The 26507-nt window shown below is 40.9% G+C and overlaps 1 protein-coding gene and 1 pseudogene across 1 annotated transcript in view; one reads left to right on the top strand and one right to left on the bottom strand.

Moving 5' to 3' along the window:
• Positions 1–26507, bottom strand: part of SMAP1 (small ArfGAP 1) — a 153138-nt gene that overhangs the window by 22977 nt on the left and 103654 nt on the right. Inside the window, exon 9 of the mRNA XM_021714256.1 lies at positions 25208–25288. Within this exon, the coding sequence (XP_021569931.1) occupies positions 25208–25288 (81 nt within the window). The remainder of the gene's footprint in view (positions 1–25207; positions 25289–26507) is intronic.
• Positions 8436–8706, top strand: LOC103264075 (annotated as a pseudogene).

Genomic DNA, 26507 nt, shown 5'->3' with positions numbered 1-26507 from the left:
ACATTTGGGATCCTTTAATATGGTACAAGCTTCTTTTAAGATTTAACAGTATATTTGTAGAATTAGTATATACATACAAAGTGCTGTTTCAACCTTAATAATACAGATAAATATCTAGAGCTACTAGAAATGGCCCAGCACAAACTTTGGGCTGGGCCACATTCCTAAAGGCCCAGCATGAACTCTGGGCTGGGCCACATTCCTAAGGGCCCAGCGCGTACTTTGGACTAGGCTGCTTTCTTTTAAACCAGTTTTTAGCTACAGTTAGTATAGGGTTTTTTCTACTTATTAGAAATTGAATTTATTTTATTAATAGAAAGTAATGTAAAATAGGTTATGCTACGTCAGTGAATTACGTCAGTTCAAGCATGATCAAACATGATATTTTGAGGTTTAATAAGAATACAGCTAACTTTAGAAATTACATTGTTTCCATCTTCTACATTTGCAGTTTTGGCTTTAATACAATTTACAGTTTATACTTGGGTTTTATTTTTTAGAAGCTTTATTGCTGATGATCAAGATTAGGAATTAGGAACTTTAATAAAAGTTAAAATAGATTTATAGGATTTCGGAACAGCCATTTTGTTAAGAGACTGTAATCAATTGTTCCCAGAAACGGCCCAGCGTGATCTTTTGACTGAGCCACATTCCTTAGGAATTGGTTTGGGCTATAATTAAGAGTTTCTATAGTATAGGTAGAATTAGTGTAAAATAGAGAGGAATTGGGATTTAGGTTGGTTATTAGGTGTTGTGTATGCATAGGTTTTAAAAGTTATTGATTACTAGAATATTATGATATTAGAATTGTTGTATTAACCAAGCATGAGGAACAGTGAGGAACCAAGCATAAGGAACAGTGAGATAGTTTTGGGATCCTCATTCCTCGTGCTTGGGGAAACACCTGGTGGGTGGGGGACGCCCCCTCATCTACCTGGCTCTATGTTCATGTAAATGTCTTGTGATTTAATTGGGATTGCCCTTCCTCTTACTCCAGGAAACACCTGGTGGGTGAGGGATGCCCCTCATTCACCTGGTTTTGTGTTCATGTAAAAGTCTTGTGATTTAATTGGGATTGTTCTTCCTCATGCCTGAGGAAACACCTGGTGGGGGGGGCCCTCCTGCACCTGGCTTTGTGTTCACGTGAAAGACTTGCAAGACTGCCTGTGTAAAATTTGGGGATAAATACCCGCTGTAAGTTTCAATAAATGGCTTCTGCTCAATTCGTTGAACAGATGTCCACTTTCTTTCTTTCTTTCTCTTTATATCTATCCCTCCATCTTTCTTTCTTTTAATATCTATCCCTCCTACAGAATAAGCTTCTGCACTAGACAGAGTCCAGCTTCTTTCTTTCTCCCCCAGTCTCTTTCTTTCTTTTAATATCTATCCCTATGAATCACCGACGCCATCACACCTTCCAAGGGACCTCCTAAATCTCTCTTTGGGGACTGGCCCCCCGAAATTTTCAAGATGTAAAGGTAATAAACCTTGAACAACAAACATGATGCACAAGCTGCTCATCTTTACCTGTCTTATCACATGCCAGGTCTGTTGTAGCATGCAAAAGAATAATGAGAGAAAAGTGTTTCAGATAACTGAAATATAGTTATCATAATTGCTATATTGAGCACATAGTATCTTACAGCCAAATTTTAGAAGATTTAAGAATTAAAATGTGATGATCTTATTAGGACTAATGGGCAGGGACTGCTAGAGTGTGATGACAGTAAGTCAGCACCTTCAACGACCACAACCCCCCCCTCATGAAACTGCCACCCTCCGATGTCCCATACCCAGCCCTGACACGGCAGCATTATGTGCAGAGAATCATTCCACTTCAAATGCTCCTGCTGCTAAAAACATCACACGGGATCTGCCTTTTCACAAGTGAGAGATGCAGTCAACTGTGACTGGATAAAATTAGGCAATCTATAATTTATTAAATAAAACTTTCTAACAAGCAATATAGGTCTACTCAGATAAAGTAGTTTTATAAAATGTAATTTCTTTAGATTCACATTGGGCAAATGTCTTATTCAAACTATTAAAGTTTTTATTAGCAGAAGCTTCACTAACCAGTCTTTTTGTGATTCATAAAGTCACTCCACAGAATATAATTGAATCAAAAACCACTTAGTTTCCAACTCCTACAGTTACCACCATTTCCTACCCCTTTAAATAACAGACATCACAGCTGTGCCTCTCAAATGAGATTCACTGTTCTCTAGCTGGCTGGTTAATTCAGGCAATAACATAAACACATATTCCAAGAACAGAGGAGCTACACAACCTACAAGTCCTAAAGGTGATTACTCAAACTTTTCTTTATAAACTGACTACATCTTGCCAGGTGCGGTGGATCACGCCTGTGATCCCAGTACTTTGGGAGGCTTAGGTGGGAGAACAGCCTAGACAACATAGTGAGATCTTGTCTCTACAAAAAATAACAATAAAAATAATGAGCTGGGTGTGTCTGTAGTCCCATTTACTCAGAAGGCTAAGGTGGAAGGATCGCCTGAGTCCAGGAGGTTAAAGGTGCACTCCAGCCTGGGTGACAGAGTGAGACTCCAACTCAAAAACAAACTAACAAAAAAAACCTAACTGCATCTCAAATTATAACTTGGCCATTTATCTACAGATTCCTTTAACATTCCTATAATCACATAACTAGAAGAGACATAAAATCTATTATACTCAACTCTTTCATTTTCAAGTTAAAGAAATTAAAGTGACATGGTTGGTATGTCCAAAGGCTCCATAGGTAGCTATAGTAGTAAAGGTTAATCTCCTGAAAGGGCTCCCTCCTCTGCACCATAATGCCTTTCACTGAATAATTTCTATTTATCACAAGTTAGATTTAAAAGTAAATATTTACCCAATGCATGCATATTATTCTTCCAATGATATCAAGAGAAACTGCAATTTAAGAAATCACAATCTGATATTAGGTCAGGGCAAGAATGCAAATAATCTTCACGTAAGGTAGAATATAAAGACCACATGAAAGGTGTAAGATTCTTTGAAGCTCAAAGGTAATGGTGGCTATAGAATGATTAGGGTTTAAGGAGTCCAATAGGTAGAATCTGGCAAAAGTACCATGTGGAGAAAACTAAGTAGGGGTTGGTGGGAAATGATCAGATGGTGGATGTATCTAATCTGCAGGGTTTACATATCAGGAAGAAATAAAAGACAAATCTGAAAATTTTACTTTTGTTTCCACAATGTGGAAGGACTTAAGAAGCCAACTATAGCTAATGTTCAGAGAGGCCACTGATTCTCAAAGGGAGCAGCGAAAAGAAAATATATCACTCCTGGGGAAGTGTGTTGTGCGTGTGAACTGTACTGAGAAAGAAAAACGTGAACATCACTGCTGCAGGCACAGGGTGTATCACTGTGACGTCAAGCAATGCTTAGGAAAATTAACACTAATTTACTGCTTCAGTGGAACCTGACATTTGAAATACGTTTTCAAACAACACACAATTCCCAGATTACTATCTCATCTGGGCACCTACTGAAAACTTCCAGTGGGTTTAACCTTTGCTAAAATTTTCAGTAAAAGTTCATGAGTGATGAGTTCAAAAGCTGCAGGGTCACAAGTTCCACTACACAAGTAGGAGAATTCAAAGACAGTATCACTTCGCAGAGCCTTTTGACTATATGCTGAAACACGTGTGTAACATTGCTCAGGCTTACGTACCTACACAGAGGGGAAGTTATAACTACTGTATATTTGTTTATATTTGTGTGTGTTTTCATGCCTGACCTACAAACAATCTTGTTGAAAACTATTTTACATGAAAAGTAATCTTGCACACACATAACTCTTGTTTATTCCCAAAGTCTTATTTTACTTATTCAGAATCTTTAGTTTCTCTTTTCCTCTTTGCCATTCTTTATAACACAGATCTTTTTTCACATTAAACCTGCCAACACATAGTGTTCTCTCTCTAAATGTAATATTCTTTTTTAAGTTGTATTTTACGGTTCAACTTAGAAATGTAATGTACATTTTATTTTTCTAACATATGGACGTCTCTCAGTAAACATTCTCTAAAAAGCCTATGGACACTACTGTCCCAATAATATGGCACTGACTGGAGAAGTAGCAAAGATTTACATAAATTTCAGAAGTAGAAGCAGCCTTGAAGACACCCGGTCAATTCATTATGTGCTGTATAAAACACCATTTAACATCTCTGTTGTATGTCCACTCTTCCTGCAGGACTATGTCCCAGTGTTATGGAATCATGGAATATAATGACACAGCATGTTCTAAGTTGGGACAGGTACAAATGCAGGCAGTTTGTCATATCCACGCATGTCTTTGCACTTTCTATGCTGCAGCCATGCAGAAAAGAATGGAGTTAGAATAAGTGTAGGAAGTGATCTTCTCAGATACCCCAGCCGGTCACTAGTTCATGCCAAAGCTTCAGTCATTTAGAATTCCCTGACATTTTCTTTTGGGCTATTATATTCTGGGCAATTGAGGCCTGGGTGCATTTATTTCAGAATTTTACATTTATCTGATCTGTTGGTATTTTAAGACCTTCTGAGGGACTGATTCTGTCACTTGATGTCTTCACAAATCTTTATTGTTTGGTCATTTGAAAATTATAACAATATGACATTGAAGTACTCAGTCAATAAACATGTTGAAAAGATCAAAGTCCAGTGTTGAGCCCCAAAGAAAGCAGGGCAAAACCTCCAATCTGATATTGATTCTACCAACAGGATTTCTCCAAGCAAGTTGTTCACCAGCTCCCAATCCACCCTCCTGTCTGGCCACCAGGCCCATCTGTTTACGTTCTGACCGAGACACACACAGAGTCTGACAGCAACTGTTCTTGAGAGGAGCTCATACAGGCAACCTGTGAGTGCTGCTAAGACTCTGAGAAAAAAGTAAGGTGTTAAAAAATCCCTTGAACAGCACATGGAATCCATGTCAAGCTTAATGGTATAGCATTTACAATTCACTTATATCTGCCTTCTAAAAATCAGGACATTTGCCATCTCTAATTTTCTGCTTCCTTAGTTTTTACTGTTTCTCAAAGAACAACCTACTGTGCTTTAGCAATGAGCCTGCAAGTTTCTTAAAATTCAACATAAATACTAGATAGTCACACTACTAAGTTTCCTTAAGATAACGCTTTGCAGAGGTTTTATGAGGATTAGGCAGAATGACATGATCAGGCCCCTTCACAGTGGCAGGCACAGAGTAAGTGCTTGGTGAACACAGCTGGAAGTGGTTGTGGCTGTGCATCTCAGTCATATGCTGGGACAGCTAGGACACAGGATGAGCAACACAGGCTCCACGCAGGAGGCACATACACCTGTCAGGTAGGTGGCACACACGTGCCCTGGTTCGGCATGTACAGCACACAAGAAGTCAGGAATAAGAGTATCTGGGGGCACAGGAGCACATACTCATCAGGCCAGCATGTATATGAGTAACAAGAGGGCAAGCCCATATCTGGCCTACTCAGGAAAACTTTAATAGTTAGAAGACATACTAAATGGCAAAAACGCAGTGTGAAGACACTGACAAGCATCATGACCAAACTCGGATATGGCCAGGGATGCTGGAGTCACTAGAATGTGAATTTAAAACAGCTGTGATTCATATGCTAAGAGCTTTTATGGAAAAAACAGACATCAAAAAGAGATACTTATGTAATATAAGTATAGGTGGAAACTCTAAGGAGAAATCAAAAAGAAATGTCAGAGATAAGAGAGGAAGAATGCTTCTGAGGCTCATTAGTAGACTGGCCACAGAGGAGGTAAAAACCTCTGAGCTTGAGGACAAATCACTAGAAACTTCCAAAATGGAAAAGCACAGAAAAAACAAAATGAAAAAATTGGAACAGAATATCTGAGAACTGAAGGAGAACTGGAGTATACCATACATATCAAGGAATGCCAAAAGCGGAAGGGGGACAGAATATGGAAAACACCTGCAGCAATACGACAGACTCTCCCCCACATTAATGCTGAGCACCAAACCACAGATCCAGGAAACCTGAAGAACACCAAGCAGGAGAAATGCCCAGAAGACGACACCCAGGCACTCCATGTGCAAACCGTAGAAGATCAAGGACAAAGAGCTGCTCTTCTGCCTGTCGTTCCCACCCTTTCTCTGTCCTGTCCCCCCTTTGAGGTATCTAGTGAAATATGGGAGGCCACACCGTATGCTGGTTATGGGCAGATCTGTAGGTGACTACTTGTTGCCTCAGCATGGCCACTCAACAGCTGTGTGACATGAACACACTGCCACATGTCTATCTCTTGAGTTCTTACCATAAATGAGAAAAATAACATTGCCAACTTAACAGAGTTGTGAGGACTATGAAATAATACATGTAGGGCTCAAAACATGGACACAAAGTGAGTGTCTGCCATCTCAATTACCTCCAGTGACCTATCTAATCAAGCTGCTGACTCTCCCACTGGGGCCATGACACTCTTCAGTACAAGCTTTAACTCGGTGAAACCACCTTCTATCAAAGCATTTATTGAGGAAGTTATTTTCCTAATTTCCTATTTAAGGATATTTTTAGTTTATTAAGAAGAATTGCAAAGCATGTTCACTAAACAAAAGCCTTTCTTTCATTAAATTAGAAATTAATACGTTGCACATAAATTGGATTTCTTCCCTTTTTATTGCCACACTTGCAATAATGCTTTAAATTAATTGCAAAAAAATTTTAGAAATTACATGAAAAAAGAAGTTTCCAATTTCCTGCAAGCCTGTAATAGAATCTACAATAAGGTTTTCAGTCACACCTGCCCATTCTCATCATCGCAGTTACTTTATAACAAGTAAGTGTTTAAAAGCTACTACAACTCTGGCTGTGTTCTTCTTTTCCACCTGCGGACATTTAATGTATAATGAGGTTACCATCACCTTGTTGCTGCTTTCTGTAGGATGATTCTTATTTCAGCTATTCCATTGTTTCTTTGTAAAACCAGACAAAACAGTAAAGAACAGAGCTGAAAGGATGCTCATGTAGCAGTCAAAACTTTTTTTAAAAATTATTATTATAAAGATGTTGGGTACAATTCAGGGTTAGACATATAAACATTGATTATGCAGGTACCCTTGTTGATGAGGTGTGTCCCTCCTACCCCTAGCAATTTCCCTCAACTGCCAATAACAGCCCTCAAAACTGTTTTAAGCTAATTAAATTATTTCCTCACTTCAAGACAACCTCTCAACTGCCAGGACATTCTATGCTCTTGATCAGCATCCACTAATAAAAAAACTAGTTTTTACACCCACCAGGACTTTTTCTTAATGACAATACTAAGTTTTAGTAGAAAGTACAAAGCAGTTGTAGCCATCACACCATACTCAAGGAATATAAATGGTATCGTCACTCTGGAAAACTCTGTGGCAGAAAGATATATACATCCGCTGTCCCAGCATTTCCATTCTTAGGGATAAACCCAATAAAGCATGTGCATATGTTCACAAAAACACAAGTACATGAATGTTCACAACAGCCTTATTCATCAAAGCCCCAGGCCAGAAATGACCAGAATGTCCTCTAACAGCAGAATGAGAGAATGAAGTATGGCGTATACAGACAGCAGAACCATGCTCACCGGGAAGAAATAAATTTGCAATGACGTGGATGGCTCTCACAGGACAAAGACATGCAAAGAAGACCAACACAGAGCAGGCAGCACAGCATGATTCCATCATGTGAAAGTCAAGCACAGACAAAACCTGTCTGGTTGACAGAAACCTGAACATCTCATCCCACAGGGGCACTGAGTAGCTGAACCAAGAGCATGAGAGGTGTTGGTCACGTTTTGCATGGTGGTCTGTGCCCTGGGCACATGTGTATCAATTGGTAGAAACCACTGGCCTAAGCACTTTAGATCTATATGTTACACACCAATTAAAAGGTTAAGAATTTTTTAAAAACTAACTTAATTTATAAAATTGAAATCTCTAAAAAGAAAATTAAATCTCTATGAGGTTACAAAATGTCACTTTCACACAGGTATACCCTCATAATACAATTGCAAACGTATAAAAATCCTCTTAATTTTCTCTTTAAAAAATAGGACATCTTGAAAAGGGGGGAGGGGGCCTCCAATAACAATTTCAAGTGCTACCTAGGGAGGAATTCTGTAATACTTGCTTTACTGAGGAAAAGGATGGAAAAATCAAACTCTATTGTTTGTATCAAAGTATTCATGAGGTTTAAACCCAGCAGCTACCGATTATCCCCTTGAATTACAGTTACTGGTATACTGATCAGCTTATTTACATATGACGGTTTAGCCTATTTAAAAAGAAGAGTCTGGAGATGCTTATTTAAGAATTATTCCGGAAGAAGAAGAGGCAAGAACGACCCCGGATCAACCAAAGGCAGCGTGCCGCTCCATCCCGGCGTCCAACGCCTTACTTCCACTGCCATCACCACCATGCCCAAGAGAAAGGCTGAAGGGGATGCTAAAGGAGATAAAGCCAAGGTGAAGGATGAACCCCAGAGAAGATCTGCAAGGTTGTCTGCTAAACCTGCTCCTCCAAAGCCAGAGCCCAAGTCTAAGAAGGCCCCAGCTAAGGGAGAGAAGGTACCCAAAGGGAAAACGGGAAAAGCCGATGCTGGCAAGGAGGGGAATAACCCTGCAGAAAATGGAGATGCCAAAACAGACCAGGCACAGAAAGCTGAAGGTGTTGGAGAAGCCAAGTGAAGTGTGTGCATTTTTGATAACTGTGTACTTCTGGTGACTGTACAGTTTGAAATATTATTTTTTATCAAGTTTTATAAAAATGTAGATTTTTTTTTTTAAGCTATGTTGTTAGCACACAGAACACTTCATTGTTGTTTTTGGGGAAAGGAGCATATATCACTAATAGAATGTCTCCAAAGCTGAATTGACGTGGGGAAAACACCTTTCCTTTCTAGTTTTAAGAGACTCCTCTTGGCTTCCAGGAGGAGGGATTCCCTAACGTTGACACACATAGCCACCTTGGTACAAACACCTTGTGGTGTGGAAAAACATTCATTTTTTATGCCCTTTTCTCCCTTTCTGCCTTCAGCATAGACTTAACTCCCTTAAACCCAGACATCTGTTGGGACCTGGCCCCCAGTAATTGGTTACCAGTATGTCAGTGATGCCACCCCTCATAAGAGCAACAGTTTTCGTTCATAGATTATAGATCTTCAGACAAATTCTACCATTTTAATTTCATTTCCTGAAAGTCAGGGTCGGCATGTGAAAAGTTGTCAAACAACATGCTAAATGTGAAATGTCAACCCTCATTCTAAACTTCTTCCCTGTTCAGAGCATCAAATGAAGACTTCATTGGGTTTTTATAGTGGCTTTCTGATTTTGGTAGTCCATTAAAGAAGGGAGCTTGAAAGTTGTTGTATACTGTTAAAGATTGTCTGCCCATGTCCTGCCTGAAATACCATGATTGTCTATGAAAAGTATCTTTAATAAAGCTGGATACAGTGTGGCTTGGAAAAAAAAAAAAGAATTATTCTATAGTAGTGAAAAGCAGGCCTCTATATAATGCCTATTATAAAAAAGTAAACACACTCTGCATGATTAAATGGGAAAACAATAAAACAGTCTGCTATACAGTCCTAGATAGAAATTCTTCTCTTACTTCATCTACATACCTTTAATAGTAAATAAGGTCTTCACAATTTTTATCATCTCCATACCAAGACATACCATACCCATCACCATCAAATCAAAGGATTTTCTTCTCCCTTTCTCTTCTCTTCAAAACTCATAGCCAGTTGGGCTCAGTGGCTCAGCCTGTAATCCCACGCCTTTGGGAGGATGAGGTGAGTGGATTGCCTGAGCCCACGAGTTCGAGACCCGCCTGGGCAGCGAGACTTCATCTCTACAATAAATCAAAAAATCAGCCGGGAGTGGTAGCGCATGCCTGTAATTCCGGCTACTCAGAAGGCTGAGGCGGAAGGATCGCCGGAGCCCAGCAGGTGAGGCTGCAGTGGCTGGGAGCAGCCACTGCACTCCAGTCTGGGCGACAGAGTGAGACTCCAACTCAAAAAAAAAAAAAATCCCAAAAAAACCTCACAGACATCAATTATGACTGCTGCTTTACCTTTTATTATACAGATAAATGACATGAAAAGTCTATGAACACTCTCTCTACTGATGTATCCAATAGATATATTGCTTATCCTTGGTATATTGCTTTTTAGTGTGTATCTTAGCATAAGTTACTCAATCAAAGGAAGATATCCTTTCAAAATATAAATACAAGGAGGACTTGAAACCATTTTTTAATGTTTTCACTAATAACATTCTGTAGTCAACATAGCTCCAGAATCTCATCTGTAATCTCATCACTTCACAAACGTTACAAGAAAAAATCGTATGCTCAGGACAGGCTTGGGATTGAGGGAAACACCTTCCCAGAGCAGAAAGTGAAGAGCAAGGCAAAGTGACAGTGGGTTGATGCCACCATCCTGCAGAGTCTTGTGGGCAGGGACACAGCACCAGGGCACTCTGAGTCCAGTCCAGGGCTTGACACCAGGGGTACACAAGTCTCTCCAAAATGACAGAAGTGGCACACCACTGCGAGGCAGCAAAACATTTCTTATCAGCAGGATGGAGTTGTCAGGTGTAGGACACGCAGCCCCCTATTTCCACATCTCAGCAGTAATGCTGTTTTCATGTGGCCTCACCACACTGTTGCAATAAACCTGGACAGGATACTCTGTGACGGCTGTCAATCTGACTCTCAGCACATCAGGATAAATATCCACACCACTTGCCAACCAGGTAAGCAATCTTCTGAAACTTATCTTTACGTATTTTCAAGTTATTTTATGCTTGAGGAACTTTAGAGAAGAAGAAAGGGAGAGTTAAAAGATTCTATTAAAAATTTCAATTAGAACTGCAACATGGCAAACCCAGACTTTATTTCCATGCGTTTCTGGTTCTGATGGTACACAGACCTGAAATGGGAAACGTCCTCTGAATGAAACTACCATGACTGAATGTGGCACTCATCCACTTATAATACTGATTCCATATTTCAAGCACATTTCTAACAAGTTCTAATTTACAGCTGCTGTGGTTCTTCTTACCACTGCATCATTAAAACATGGCATTTAAAAGAAACACTGACAGCTCATGTTTTTGTTGATAAGAGAAGCACCATTTCTTTACTCCATAATTGCAAAAATGACAAGAAAAAGAACAAGACTAAGGCACTGTCACGTGCTATAACATGGATGAGGCTTGAAAGCATGAGGCCAGTGAAGAAAGTCCATCACTCAAGACCAAATATTGTCTGAGAACACATATGTGAAACGTTTGAAGCAGGCAACCTCACAAAGACAGAAGGATGAGGGCACTAGGGACTATGGGGGGGAGACCTGGGGAGTGACGCACAACAGCTACGATAGACTGGCAGAAACACAAGTGGCTCTTTCCTTGGATAAGTTGATGCCAGACATGAAGGAAGAACTGCTTCCTCCAGCAGTCACTTCCAAAAACGTCAGCCCACATAAGCCCACATGCAGAGGCCACAGAGGGCCTGGGCTATAGTGAGGACAAGAGAATGCTGGCCTAGCATGTGCTCAGAAGCATGGCCCATACAGGGTTTGCAGCTGCATAAACACACAGGCAGAGGAAGAGACTCATGCTGCATCTCCCTCAGCGTCAGTGTTCAGAATCGCCAGGGATGCAGTTTTCTAATGCACCTTGAGGACTATGCTTCTGGGGATGAGTCCTTGTTCTCTAAGCCCACCTAGAGGTAGAGGGGGCTTTGTAAGACGCCATGTCATGTTCATAAATCACTAATATCTCTGAAATAGATATCTGCTTCTTTATGGTTTGCTTTATTCTTAACCCTTTCATAATTGTTGTAAATGTATATTCACCTTTAAAAGCAAAATTCTAAACCTTTAAAATTCATTACCAACGTTATACCATTTAAAGCTTAATAATCAGTTTTTAAAAATCTCCAGGAGATAAAATACAGAGTTGGCAAAATAAGGACACATGAGGCTTTTGGCAAACATAAGCAATGGTGGTGGGGATTACTACATCACACATTAAGAATCATCTGTGTCTGAAACAATCACATATAGTCTCACGTGAAGGCAGTAAATCGCATTTTGTTCATTCCTGGGTCCACAGTGCTGAACATACAGTAGTGACTGCTCAATAATACCCGCTAAGTGAACAAATGAGTGAATCTGATACAGCCACCCTTGACAACGCTGCTAGTTAAAAAGCAAAATGAAATCACCATTCAGCACTGTTCACTCAGTGCTAGTAGAAATGCAGACTAGGACAACCTCTTTGGAAGACAATGTGGCAATTTCTGAAAGAACTAGAAATTGACCTTCCGTATGACCCAGCAATTTCCCTACTGGAAATATACTTGGAGGAACTCAAGTATTTCTACAAAAACGATACCTGCACACGTATGTTTGTTGCAGCTCTATTCACAATAGCGAAAACATGGAACCAACCCTGTTGCCCACTGAAGCTTGGACCGGATAAAAAAAATGTGGTACATATACACAATGGAGTATTATGCAGCCATAAAGAGGGACAAATATATGGACTTCGGCCGGGCTCGGTGGCTCAGCCTGTAATCCCGCGCCTTTGGGAGGCTGAGGTGAATAAACTGCCTAAGCCCACGGGTTCGAGACCCGCCTGGATAACTTGGCGAGACCTCATCTCTACAATAAAATCAAAAATCAGCAGGGCGCGGTAGCACGTGCCTGTAGTTCCAGCTACTTGGAAGGCTGAGGCGGAAGGATTGCCAGAGCCCAGCAGGTCGAGGCTGCGGTGGCCAGGAGCGGCCACTGCACTCCAGTCTGGGCGACAGAGTGAGACTCCAACTCAAAAAAAAAAAAAAAATATATATATATACATATATGGACTTTGCAGCAACTTGGATGGATTTGGAGCCGATCATACTCAGTGATTTATCACAGAAACAAAGAACTGAGTTCCATATGTTCTCACTCATAAGGTGACCTTGAACAATTATAATGCTATAAGAAAGCAATTGGCAGTAGTGGAAAACTGTCAGGGGAGGGGAGGTGGGACTGGCAGTTGAGGAAAACTGCTAGGGGAGGGAGGGGCATACCTCATCAATAGGGGTACCTGCATGATCGGTGTTTATACACCTAACATTTAATTGTACCCCACATCTTTATAATAAATAAATAAATTAAAAAAAAAAAAAAGAAACCACCATTCAGCAGGCTTCCCCGAGGCAGCTGCTGGCTGATCCACTTGTATAAACAAGGCAGCATACGTAATGCTCTGGTGCCTCTTGCTCACAGCCTCTCGTGTTTCTCTCCCCAGCTCCACCTCCCTCCCACCTGTCCTACCTGCTACAGTCAGGACAGTACCCACTAAAGCATCCCTCAAATCCATCTGTCTCCCTATTTGAAATCAGGAACAATCACTGTTTACCACTGACATCCAAGGCTCTCAATTTTTTTCTTCATTGTTTATTCTCCACTGTTATCCGACATTCTAGTTACAATGGATTACTGATTGCTGTGCACTACAAGTCCTGATCTTTCATGCTGTCCCTTCTGCCTGTTGCTCTCTCCTCCTTTTGACAATCTTTCAAAGTACGAGTCAAGTGTGAGTAACCTCCTTGAATACTTTCCTAACAAGCCCAACATGATAAGCCTTTCTGTCTCCTGCTGTATCAATCCTGCCTTTTGCTAAAGATGGTGATTGCATCGCCCCTTTCAGTCATTCTGTCTGAAGCTGAAGACTCTTGAGGTATGCCATTTTCATTCTACATCCCTCCAGTCCTTCAGCATGCCTTCCATACCACAGGCCTTCTGGGAGCTGCTGGGTTCAATCCAGACCCCCCCACCCGGTCTCCAAAGAAACTTTTCAGTGCATCTCTCTCAAGAACACACACATACACAAATGTGTATATATGTAGATACATTATCTATAAACTTTAAAAAACACACGAGTGTATGGGGACTGACAGAGTCCGTTTGTTGAGCCTATGTTCATTTCAAGAGAAAGATCCTGTCATTAAAATCCCACACCCACTACCAACAATGGAGTGGGACATGATACAACTTAAAAGCTGTTAGATGCCGCACTGAAGGTTGCTGTCCTTCCTGAGCTAGCCATTGGTCGGTCACCTGCTCAGCACTCTGACAAAAAACAAGGACCTCTCTAAAGAGAGCCTTAAAAGTGTTTTTGTATAATGGTGATTATCTCGCACATCTTCCACATGTAATCCTTTACTAAGAATGTCAAATTCCACAAATATTTTACACAATTGTTATGAGCCAAGCATTGGGACTGACAAGACAACAAACAACACTACTAGACTGTCCATCGTAACATACTAAAAAGAAGGCAACTGATGTGCTCAGCTGTACTTATTGTACCTTGTGCAACCACATTCAAATACGGAGACTATCATATTGCCATAGCATCTGGGTGGGTGGCTCCACCTCAGCATCTTCATGAGCATTAGAGAAATCCTGGAGATAGCAATTACTGTGCTCAGATATGACACTAAAAAGAAACCCACTTATGTGGACAGTACAGCACCACTTCGCAGCAATTAGTATCAGCAATACCGAGGTCAGGAACAGACTTGCATGAGGGAAGCTGTATAAAATGCTAAGATAATCACTAGCTTCAACAACTGGGCTCTGGTCTAACCTCTGACAGGAACAACAGCTGGTTTGGAGTTCAGTCCCTCTTTCTTTCTGAAGGTGAAGATTCTTGAGGGTAAGCTGTCCATGTGGCCTACTCTGACAGGCACACAGCTAGATCAGATGCAAAGTGATGGTTGCATCTGATCTATTCGAGAACAATCAGACTGCCAGACAAAACCCTCTTTGGTTCCTTTTTCAGCCTTAAGCCAGAGCTATGCTTGAGTCAGCTGACACCATAGTGGCTGAGGGGCTGGAGCAACTACACCCACTGTGCCCACAGACTCTGTATGGTGGAAGGACTAGATGGCAGCTTGGGACTCAGGAGGGCAAAGCAACAGGGTGGAAAGGGCAGCACACAACTTCCTGGGCTCCAACGCAGCCAGGCCCATGCTCTGCAGCCACAAATCTAGAAGGATATCTCAGAGGACAACTGGACACAGAGGAAACAGCCAGGCCTGCAAGGTGGTCACTGTGAGATTCTTGGTTCCACAGTTGAAGTGCTTCCATCAGAGTCTGAAGACATTCACAGAATCACTATGAAGTGATGAGACTTGCTTTCAAAACCACATGTAAAAGTCATTCTGAGTCTCCTGAAATGACACCTCATAACAAGAAAGAGGTTCTCTCCCATTTCCCCAGACCCACAGCTATGCCTGCAAATTCCAGGGACAGGAACAGCCACAGCTACAGTACAGAGGCTGCCATCCCTTCCCCATAGCCAGGTAAACGTTCTTAAAGCAGGCTGCGGTGTCCCCCCCCTTGATGCAGAAACACTCCATCCTCTTCCTGTGCACATTTTCACTTTCAGGTTAGGTTGTGTTGCTTTCCCCCAAATGCTGCCAGACAAATAAAAGATCAATCTGAAAAAATGGTTTTCAATTCATTAAAATTGGACTATCAAGATAAAACGGTCCATGTCTACAAAGTATCTTTTTAAAATGTATTTAATTTTTAATTGTGAAATACATATAACATAAAAGTTACCATGTCATCCAATTTTATGTGTATTGTTAAATAAAAACTAGATTTTGAAAATTTTCTTGGAGACTTTATACATTTAAAATATTTTTTAAAAAAAATTTAAAAGACAAATATTACTAAAGAAAGCTTATACTAATACATTTAGAGCACTTTAGGTTTAGGACTCAATGTGTAAGTTCTCCTGTACAAGGTTTCATTTATTTTAGGGTGTGAACGAGAGAGGGAAGAGAAGAAGAGAAAGTAAGTCTTAATATTTAGAAATTCTGTATAATTAAGAAAACATAGTATTAACCTTTGATTGTTCTGAGCAGTCTATCACTGTGTGTAAGTAGCTGTAGAGAGGAGCATCCAAGAGAATTAGCTTCATTCATCTATATAAAATTTATTATGCAAATACATTTGTGTTACATAAGCCTATTTTATGTCCAATTCATTGCTGCTCTCACTTGGCATAACAGATGGAAAGCAAAAGACTCCACCCATATTTGCTGACTGGTGGGGCCATCCCTCGGGTGGATGCACAAACCCTTCTCAGGTACTCTTGCCCCATCTGCACCACAGGTCATACAAAACATTCCCATCACAAGGAAAATAAATGCATGGAACACAGTATTATGTTGGGGGGGAGGTGAGGAAAAATAATTAAAAACCAATACCATCGACATTCTCAAAAGAGAACTGGAAGTGGAAAGTAAAATGTTACAAGTGTGAGACTCTGCACAAAGAGAAGACAGATGATTTTAAACTAATTTTCCTTTTGTCGACACTTTCCATGGTATTTAAAATAAGGGAACACTGCTAGAGAGAGAAATGAGGCTGAGTCCCACTGTCACGGTGTTAAAGACGTAGGAAGAGGCACAGACCTTGCCAGGTGGGAAGGAGACAAATGGGGCACGGGCGTGATGCCACATCAAGGCTACTGACACAAGAATGGGAAGAATGAGAAAGAATATGGTGAAGTCTTCATAGGTAGGATACCAAGGGGCAGCTATGTCCAAAAGAAGCCTCAATCTCACCAGGGCCCATCTGGGAGCTACACAATAGAAAGCTTTTATTCTCCTACCAGGTTCTATCAGTATTATCTAAAGGCAACTGAACTTAGTGATCTTCTAATTTTTTATCTTATAATTTTTCCCAATGTTCAGGCCCCCACTAGGTTTTGATGAAGTTAAAATCTTCCTTTTCTGCCTCTGGTCTTCTAGCACTGCAACACTTTCAAATAAATGCAGACAAACACAAGCCCAAAAGTAATATTCCAGAAGATGAAGATAACCAAGCTATGGCTACAGGTTAATGCTTTCTGCAGCGCAAAACTAAATAACTAATCAAATCTTAACTCTAACACCCCTGTTCTGTGTTTTCCTCCAAAATGCAGTTAATTCTGAGCAAATAGGAATAAGACAGAAAGATAAGTGATTTCAGAAGATAAACCCAACTCTGGATAACTTATAATTAAGAAAATGCTACTTTCTGTTCTGTTTGACCCTGTATTTACCTTTCACCTACTGGTGTTATTAGAAGCTGAAATGGCAGACATAACTACATAACTTCCTTTTGGCATCTGAGTAAAAGATCTTCAGTCCACAGCAGTTCCCCTTATCTAAGAGCTCATGTTCAGTGGTTCTAGTTACCCACAGTCAATCATGGTCTGAAACTATTAAATGGAAAATTCCAGAAATAAACAATTCATAAGCTTTAATTGCACACCATTCTGCATAGAGTGAGGAAGTCTCATCCCAGGGGTATGAACCATCCCTTGGGACAGAACTGCCCACCCTTAGTCACCCAGTAGCCTTCTCAGCAACCAGGTCAAAAGAACAAAATATACATAGGGCTCTGTACTCCCTGAGGTTTTGCTGGCTACCTCTTGGAAAATATTTCCTGAGGGTAACGGGGGACTACTGTATAACTACTGTACACAGGTAGCCCTCCGTTTCCATGGTTCCACAGCCACAGACTAAAAATATTTGGAAGAAAAACATTCCACAAAATTCCAAAAAGCAAAACTTGAATGAGGTTGCACAGGGTACTATACTGAGGTCATGAGAATAAAGTCGTGCGCAGGCACTGTACTAGGTATACATGTAATCCAGAGAGGGTCAGAGTACGTGGGAGGATGCACATAACCATGTGCTCACAGTACACCAGTGCACATCAGAGATATGGGCACCCACAGATGCTGATATCAGGTAGAAGGGTCCTGGATCCACATCCCTACAGACAAAAGGAGCCTCAATCTCACTGGGGCCCATCTGTGGGCCACACAACAGAAGATTTTTTATTCTCTTACCCAGTTTCATAGTCCTAGATTTTGAATCAATGCCACCCAGGTGAGATGTGGTTCTGCCCCCAAGAGACATAAGCAACATCTGAAGATATCTGCTACTATGAAGGCTGGAAAGATGCTGGGAAAATCCTACAAGACACAGTACAGTCCTCTACTCTAAAACCCAACACAGTGCTTGGCATGCAGTAGGTTCTCAGAAATGTCTCTTGAATTCACAGGTTTACATATGAGGAAACTGAGGCTCAGAGTGATCAGACATCTAGTAAACGGTAGAGCTGAGAATCAAATTAAAGTCTTCTAACCAAGTCTACGTTCTTCTATCTATATCTTATAATAGTGTTAATATTTTTCAAAAAAACCTCTAAAAAGTCCACATCTTTTGACTCAGCCATTCCAGTTTTAAAAACTGATTATAAGAAGTTATCACACAGTCGTACATGGATTATATATCCAGATTTTTATTATTGCAAAGATACAAATTTTAAGTACAGTCTTACTGTGCTCAACGGAAGATACATTATGTTACATACATTCAACTGGATGTTAATAAAGATAGAAAGACATAGGTGTATTTATCACAAAGGGAGAGTTGGGTGTGGTGGCATGCACCTGCAGTCTCAGCTACTCAGGAGACTGGAGCAGGAGGATTGCTTGAGTCCAGGAGTTCAAGACCAACCTGAGCAACACAGTCTCTACAAAAACTTTTTAAAAAAATTAGCTGGGCATGGTGGTACATGCCTTAGTCTCTGTTATTCAGGAGGCTGAAGTGGGAGGACTGCTGAAGCCCAGGAGGTCAAGGCTGCAGTGACCTATGATCATACTATAACACTTCAGCCTGGGCTACAAAGTGAAACCCTGAAGGAAAAGGAAAAGGAAAAGGAAAGGCATTCAAGACATATTGTTAAATTACAAAGGGACAGAGAAAGTGATAAAATAATACATATAGTATGATTCCATATAGATATGTTCCTATTTCCATGGGAAATACAAAAAATGAACTCCAAGATGTTAGTAATAATTTTTTCTAAATGGTGATACCTGTGGAGGTACTTTTTTTTCTTTTTGCGAATGTGCATTCGGTAACTTCTTAAAACTTCTCGTAAATATATGGCTTGAGTATTATGGGGAAGTAAAAGAGAGAGGTTATAAAAAATCTACTAGGAGAGCCAAGAATGGTAGTATGTGCCTGTAGTCCCAGCCATTCAGGAGACTGAGGTAAAAGAATCCAGGCCAGGCTTGGTGGCTCAGCCTGTAATCCCACGCTTTGGGAGGCCGAGGTGAGTGGATTGCCTAAGGCCATGGGTTCGAGACCTGCCTGGGCAACTTGGAGAGACCTCATCTCTACAATAAATCAAAAATCAGTCGGGCATGGTAGCACGCGCCTGTAGTTCCAGCTACTTGGAAGGCTGAGGCGGAAGGATTGCCAGAGCCCAGCGGGTCGAGGCTGTGGTGGCCGGGAGCAGCCACTGCACTCCAGTCTGGGCGACGGAGTGAGACTCCAACTCAAAAATAAAATAAAATAAAATAAAATAAAAGAATCCTTTCAGTCCAGGAGTTTGAGGACAGACTGAGCAACATAGCAAGACCTTGTCTTTAATAAAAAAACAAACAAACAAAAAAAACCCACTGAGAAGGAAAATACAAGGGGGGAGCCCCCCGCAAAAATAAAATGTATTTATAAAAAATTGTGAGTTTATTCTTACATGTTTACACTTTAGTCACCTTCAAAGTACTCTTTGTTTGATGCAATACACCTATTGAGATACTTTTTCCACTGCTCAAAACTGTTTTTGGACTCATCAATTTTGATGCCCTTTAGTAGATTCTGACATTTTATGTTTCACCTCTTCCACATCAGCAAAACGTTTCCCTCTGAGGACTTTTTTCATCCAGGGAAATAATTTTTTAAAAAAGTCCCTTAGGACAAGATCAGGAGAATAGGGAGAGTAGGGTGCAGGGGTCATGTTATTTTTGGTCAAAAACTGCTGAACATTCAGCGAAGTGTGGGCAGGTGCACTTGCAGATCACCTATTATGAAATGGGCAAACATGTTGAAAGACTCTCCAAAAAAATTCACTGAAGTTGGATGCAACCTCTCAATACAATGCTGGCTGGCACACTGATGTCAATGGTTTCCTGGAACACTTACTTAGTAGGGGAAGCCTGTACAACAAGGGGCCTGCCCTCCAAAAAATAATTCCAGTTTCTTTTAGGTCCACCTTGTACATCTGCCCAGTCGCTGGGTTAAGGAATAAGAAACCAAGCTGGGCATGGCGGCTCATGCCTGGACGCCCAGTACTTTGGGAGGCGGAAGCAAGAGATTGTCTGGGTAACTTGGCAAGACCTTGTCTCTACAAGAAATAAAAAAATTAGCCGGGCTCGGTGGCTCAGCCTGTAATCCCACACCTTTGGGAGGCTGAAGTGGGTGGATTGCCTGAGCCTGCGGGTTCGAGACCCGCCTGGGCAGCGAGACCTCATCTCTACAATAAATCAAAAATCAGTCGGACATGGTAGCGTGCGCCTGTAGTTCCAGTTACTTGGAAGGCTGAGGCGGAAGGTTCGCCGGAGCCCAGCAGGTCGAGGCTGCGGTGGCCGGGAGCGGCCACTGCACTCCAGTATGGGCGACGGAGTGAGACTCCAACTCAAAAAAAAAAAAAGAAAGAAAAAATTTAGCCAGGTACGGTGGTCCATGCCTGTACTCCCAGCTACTCAGGAGGCTGAGGCGGAAAGACAGCCTGAGCCCAGCAGGTTGAAGCTGTGGTAGCTGTCATCATGCCACTGCACTCCAGCCTGGGTGACAGAGTGAAACTCCAACTCAAAAAAAAAAGAAGAAACCCTATAAATGTACTGAACAGGACAGAGGACTTCTTTTTTACTTAGGGTACTGCTATGATCTTTTCTGTTTCGTAGAGAATATATTTTTTTAATGCTTAATAGCTAAGGAAACACAGCAAGTTGTCAACAGCAGCAACTAACAATCTATACCCACAATAAAACGTGGGCAACAAGGAAGCAGATCTAAAATGCTTCCCACGCCCAACATATAGTGATAGTGCAGTATTACTTTAAATCCATAAACAAAAGATCATTATTAAACTAGTCTCTATGTTCTGCTCTAAGCTGGAAATTAAACAATTTGATGAAAATATAAAGAATCTTTCAAACTCACATATAAAAATGCCCTGAGACATCTGCTGCACCTGCTCACCTAGACTATATGTTTCCATGATTTCTACATAAGCACTAATTATTGGCAACATCGTATTCTCAGATGAATTCACGCATCACTTGAAAGATTTATTTAGCCTACACTACAGAGATTGGTGGCTGTGTCACACTGCTCAAAAACATGACCTAGCATCTGGCAATGAGCCCTTAATTAAACTCTAATGGTTTACTACAAACAATTTACTTGATTTACAACTGGCTGCTTACTTTTACATGGTTATACGGAAATTTCAAGTTCAACAGACTTGCAATTGTACCTTGTACTCATATTAATAGGTTAGCTCAGCTGTATTTATCAAGTGCAAAGGTACTTCTGAAAATTTTATTAGCATAAAATGTTTGTTCAAAAGAGGAAGTCTGACAGTTGCTTTTGTTTATTTTCCAACTAGTTAAAACATCATCACTACTGATTTATGTCAACTCCTTTAAGACTGGAACACACATCACCCCTGGGGACGAACTCCAGGTGGCACCAGTAGGTGTCTTCACAAGCAGGGCCTCCTCCTGCTGCATCGCCATCTCTCCACTTGCTTTCCTGGAGTTTTGGGTTGTTTGCTTGTTTATGACATTTGATTTTTTTTATTACTTAATTGCTTTTACCCACTGTCTTACACATTCACGTATTTTCTTAGTTGATTACAACTTGTAATATAAAAATATTTTTACATATAAAAATTGTCTATACAGTCATGAGTGAGAATTAACTTTATCACACATTAAAACACTATAAAGCCTCTATTATTAAAAACTATGTGGTACCAGCTTGTGAAAAGACAAACAAATGGAAGTAAATACAAAGCCCAGAAATAGATACAAGTACCTACGTAGCTTTATTATGCTAAATGTGACATTTTAAATCATTGACAGAAAGGTGACATTTTGGAACATTATTCTAAGACAATTAATTAAAAGATAAAATTAAATAGATGATAACAATGTTGAGAAAAAAACTAAAATTACTGCTTTTCAGCAACCATTTGGATCAGAAGTCTAAATGTAAAAAGTACATAATATGTAAATATTAAAAGAAAACAACAGTGAATTTATTTTAACCTCAGTGTACAAAATATTTTTCTAATTACAACACTAATTCCAGATGTAAGAAAAAAATTTCCTGGAGCTTTTTATTTGACTTGGATATCCTCTGTGAACTGATTTGGTCTCATAAAATTCAAGACACTATGGGCAAATATCTGCACAAGAGACACATTCTTACATTAAAAAAATCACAATACACACTTTGGGAACTACATGCCGTGGAAAGCAATCTAAGAACACTCCACACCAAGGCAGCCACAAGAAACCAGTGGAAGTACACATACGCACACGCCTATGTTAGGAATAATGGAGTATCTTTGCTCTCAAATTAGACCTAGTGTTTTAACAGAGAAAAACTGACTAAAGAGAGTAGTGACTAAAGTGTCTGAGAAACAAATTTGAACTAACTGGAAGGAGTCACTGAAGAGTGTCCTGAAAGCCATCTTTAAGGAAATACAAATTAAAACCCTTATTTTTCCAACCCAGACTCCATAAATTTTCTCCTAAACTAGAGGACACTAGGCAAAATGCATATTTACTCTGAATCTCAGTTCTTTCACCTATAACATGGGGCCAGCAACCACCAGCTTGCAGTTTCTGTGAGGAATGAAGATAATACACACAGGTGAAAGGTCAAACGCGTTTCCCTTTGATGTCAGGATTAACAGGAAGGCCTTGCTGTGGATTCCCAACCAGAAGGAGAGGGAGCAGCAAAGTCAGTGCGATCAAGTTGCAGAGATATCTGCAGACACTCAACTGAAGAACTAGCATCTTCTACGTGTGAATATATGTGTAATAGCTGCAAAAATAAGCAAAAGACCTGAACCAGGCCTATGAAAAGGAATTTTTTTTCCTTTTTCCTTTTCATTCTTTTCTCTCTCTCTTTCTTAAGAGATGGGTTCTTACTCTGTTGCTGGAGTGCAGTGGTGTGATCATGGCTCAATGCAGCCTCAGTCTCCTGGGCTCAGGAGATCCTCCTGCCACAGCTTCTTGAGTAGCTGGGACCACAGGTGTGTACCAACACACTGGCTTGTGTTTCATTTTTTAAAGACCAGCCAGGCTCAGTGGCTCAGCCTGTAATCCCGCGCCTTTGGGAGGCTGAGGTGAGTGGATTGCCTGAGGCTGCGGGTTCGAGACACGACTGGGCAACTTGGCGAGACCTCATCTCTACAATAAATCAAAAAATTTAGCCGGGCATTGTAGCACGCACCTGTAATTCCAGCTACTCGGAAGGCTGAGGCGGAAGGATCGCCAGAGCCCAGCAGGTCGAGGCCGCAGTGGCCCGGAGCGGCCACTGCACTACAGTTTGGGCGACAGAGTGAGACTCCAACTCAAAAAAAAACATGCGCCTGTGTTATTTTCACATGTATTATTTTTATTTTTTAATATACAATAAATGAAGCTATAGGTAAAAACAATAACAAAAGAAGGGGAAAAAAAGACATGAAAAGGCCCTGAGTCGCATTTTGTAATCAAGGAAATAAACATTAAAAAACATAATGAGATACGATGACATGCTCATTAAACTGTAGACACTGAAAACCCTGACAACAGTATGTCCTGAAGAGAATGTGGTTACTTAGATGGTGAGAGTACCTTGGTTCACACTTGAAAAGCAATTTGATATGATCTAGTCAAGTTCAATTCGCACACACTATATGTCCCAGCAATTCCACTCCTAAGCACGCCCTAAAGAAATACATGCTTAGATGCATGTGCAAGTGTTCACAGCAGCATTACTTATAGTATTAAAACATATGTAATCCACATGTCCAACAGCAGCATGGATCTTCCTTGTTACATGTAACATTTCTATTACATACTTTAAATGGATGTACTTGGTAGTATATGATTGATACCAAAAAAGCTGATTTTAAAAATTTCAACCACTAAAATCAAGGATGCTCCCTTTACTGATGATTCTCTTAACATGTCCATGCTTGTATGATGATATGCATTCATTTAGAACTAAGCCATCAAGATCACTTCTCTAGCCGGGCTTGGTGGCTCAGCCTGTAATCCCGCGCCATTGGGAGGCTGAGGTGAGTGGATTGCCTGAGCCCGTGGGTTCGAGGCACGCCTGGGCAACTTGGCGAGACCTCATCTCTACAATAAATCAAAAAATTAGCCAGGCATGGTAGCGCGCACCTGTAGTTCCAGCTACTTGGAAGGCTGAGGCGGAAGGATCGCTGGAGCCCAGCAGGTCAAGAATGCGGTGGCTGGGAGTGGCCACTGCACTCCAGTCTGGGCGACAGAGTGACACTCCAAATCAAAAAAAAAAAAAGATCACTTCTCCAATCCCTTCATTGAGTACAATGCCGTCACTGCTTCCAGCTCACCTAACCATATCTATCCCGCATATTACAGCCAAAGTAATCTTCCAAAAGAAACTTCTGAATGAGGTGCACCACCTGCTTTAGAAATGTGAAGTGCTGCCTAGCCTTCCCTCCCAAAAAAGAATACACATCTACAATTTGAGTTCAGTTTCCCTTTCTGGTCTGATTTTCACTGCTCTCTGTACACAGACACACACCTTCTTCAAGTTCACTGTTCCTCTGACCACACTTTACTTCCAGTCTGCACACCATCTTCAGGCTGTTCCCTCAAGCATGCACTCCTGCCCCCTGAATCCAACCTCTGTCTCAAGCCCAGCCCAAATGTTCACTGTGGCTAGGAGTCTCTGCTGAAAGTCCTTCTGGTATATTCGCTCCATTCCCTAGACTTACACTGAGCTCTCACTGTGCACGAAAGCTTCAAACACTGTTCCCTGTGACATTCCTAAGAGAACACTGCCCCAAAGGGGCTTGGCTGACCCACCCTCACATGCCTCTACCTGGTTACAAACCTCTCAGGCACACTGGAGGGCACACTCAGCACATCGTCATCTCACAACTGCTTGTTGAAAGAATTGGTATTTGCACATCGTAAACATTCAGAAATTCATTCACACATAAGTATACATGTAAGATGGTCATCTTAATGGATCTTGTAAAAAAAATAATTTTACCTTTTCAGTTGTAAGTGGTTTTGCAGGCTTTTCTGGCTCCTTTTCTCTCTTTTTCTCTTCCTTTTTTTTTTCCTTTTCTTTCTAAAACACAGCCCAAAGTTTTGATAAGTTTACTTTTATGCAAGTTACCACTTTTTTGGATCCTTTTATTAGAAAGGCAGAAATATTCAATTATTACACTACCCAGGTGATACTGAAATATGAAGGTAACAGCAAATTCACATCCTCATTGAGGTTACATCTTGATGACACAATAAAGAACATCTCTTAAAAATAAGATAGAGGTGAGACAATTTAGAAGCTCTTTGATATCTTAGGGTTTGTTTCGTGTCTGTTTTAAATACATAAGACTCTCATTCCATGAATTCTCACAATACCTGTACAAAAGGCCAGGCTTCCCAAAAGTACCCAGAAAGCTAAAGTTTGAATAAAAAGAAAAGTAAACTAGCTGAAGGAACATTTTTACCACAGAGGAAGACAAATCACAGCATGTAAATGAAAGAGGACAAGCATAAAATCCATTTTCTTTTAAATAAAAAAATCTTTAGTTCATCATCAAAGAATTTTGGTTTTTTAAAAAGGTCAATGCAAAGCCGGGCACAGTGGCTCACACCTGTAATCTCAGTACTCTGGGAGGCAGAGGTGAGAGGATTACCTGAGCCCAGGGACTCAAGACCAGCCTGGGCAACTTGTCACGAACTTGTCTCTACAATAAATCAAAAATTAGCCAGGCATGGGGGTGTGTACCTGTGGTTCCAGCTATTTGGAAGGCTGAGGTGGGAGGATCCCCTGAGCCCAGCAGGTTGAGGCAGCGATGGCCATGAGCATGCCACTATATTCAAGCCTGGGTGACAGAGTGAGACTCCAACTCAAAAAAATACAATAAAAAGGCCAATACAATAATTTTCTCATGCAAAGAATGTTGAAGATAGGACTTAGGACCAGAGCCGACTGACCAATGTAAGGCAGGTGAGGTAAACCACAAGGTATATCACAGTCTACACTTCCACAAAGGATGAGACAAGACATAACACTAAAAACTTATGATTAAGGATAATAAACCCTGCAGGCCACCAAATGCCAAAAAGGGATGAAGATGATAATACTAAGAGCACCTCTGAAGCCTCAGGAGGAAAGAATGGCCAGAAACCAAGACTGGCAAGACACTGCACCTGGGCACAGCCTCGCCCCGTGTGCCAGCAGAAACAGGGAAGAGGAGCCAACGAGCCGGGAAAGGTAGACAAACGCATGGAACTTAGTCACAGCCTAAGGCTGCATTTGCACCTGGGTCTTGAAGTGG

This window comes from Carlito syrichta, unplaced genomic scaffold, assembly GCF_000164805.1.
Source record: "Carlito syrichta isolate Samal-C Ts95f unplaced genomic scaffold, Tarsius_syrichta-2.0.1 Scaffold305546, whole genome shotgun sequence".
Lineage (NCBI taxonomy): Eukaryota > Metazoa > Chordata > Mammalia > Primates > Tarsiidae > Carlito > Carlito syrichta.
Note: the sequence above shows the minus strand (reverse complement) of the source record. Positions and strands in the feature narration are given on the sequence as shown.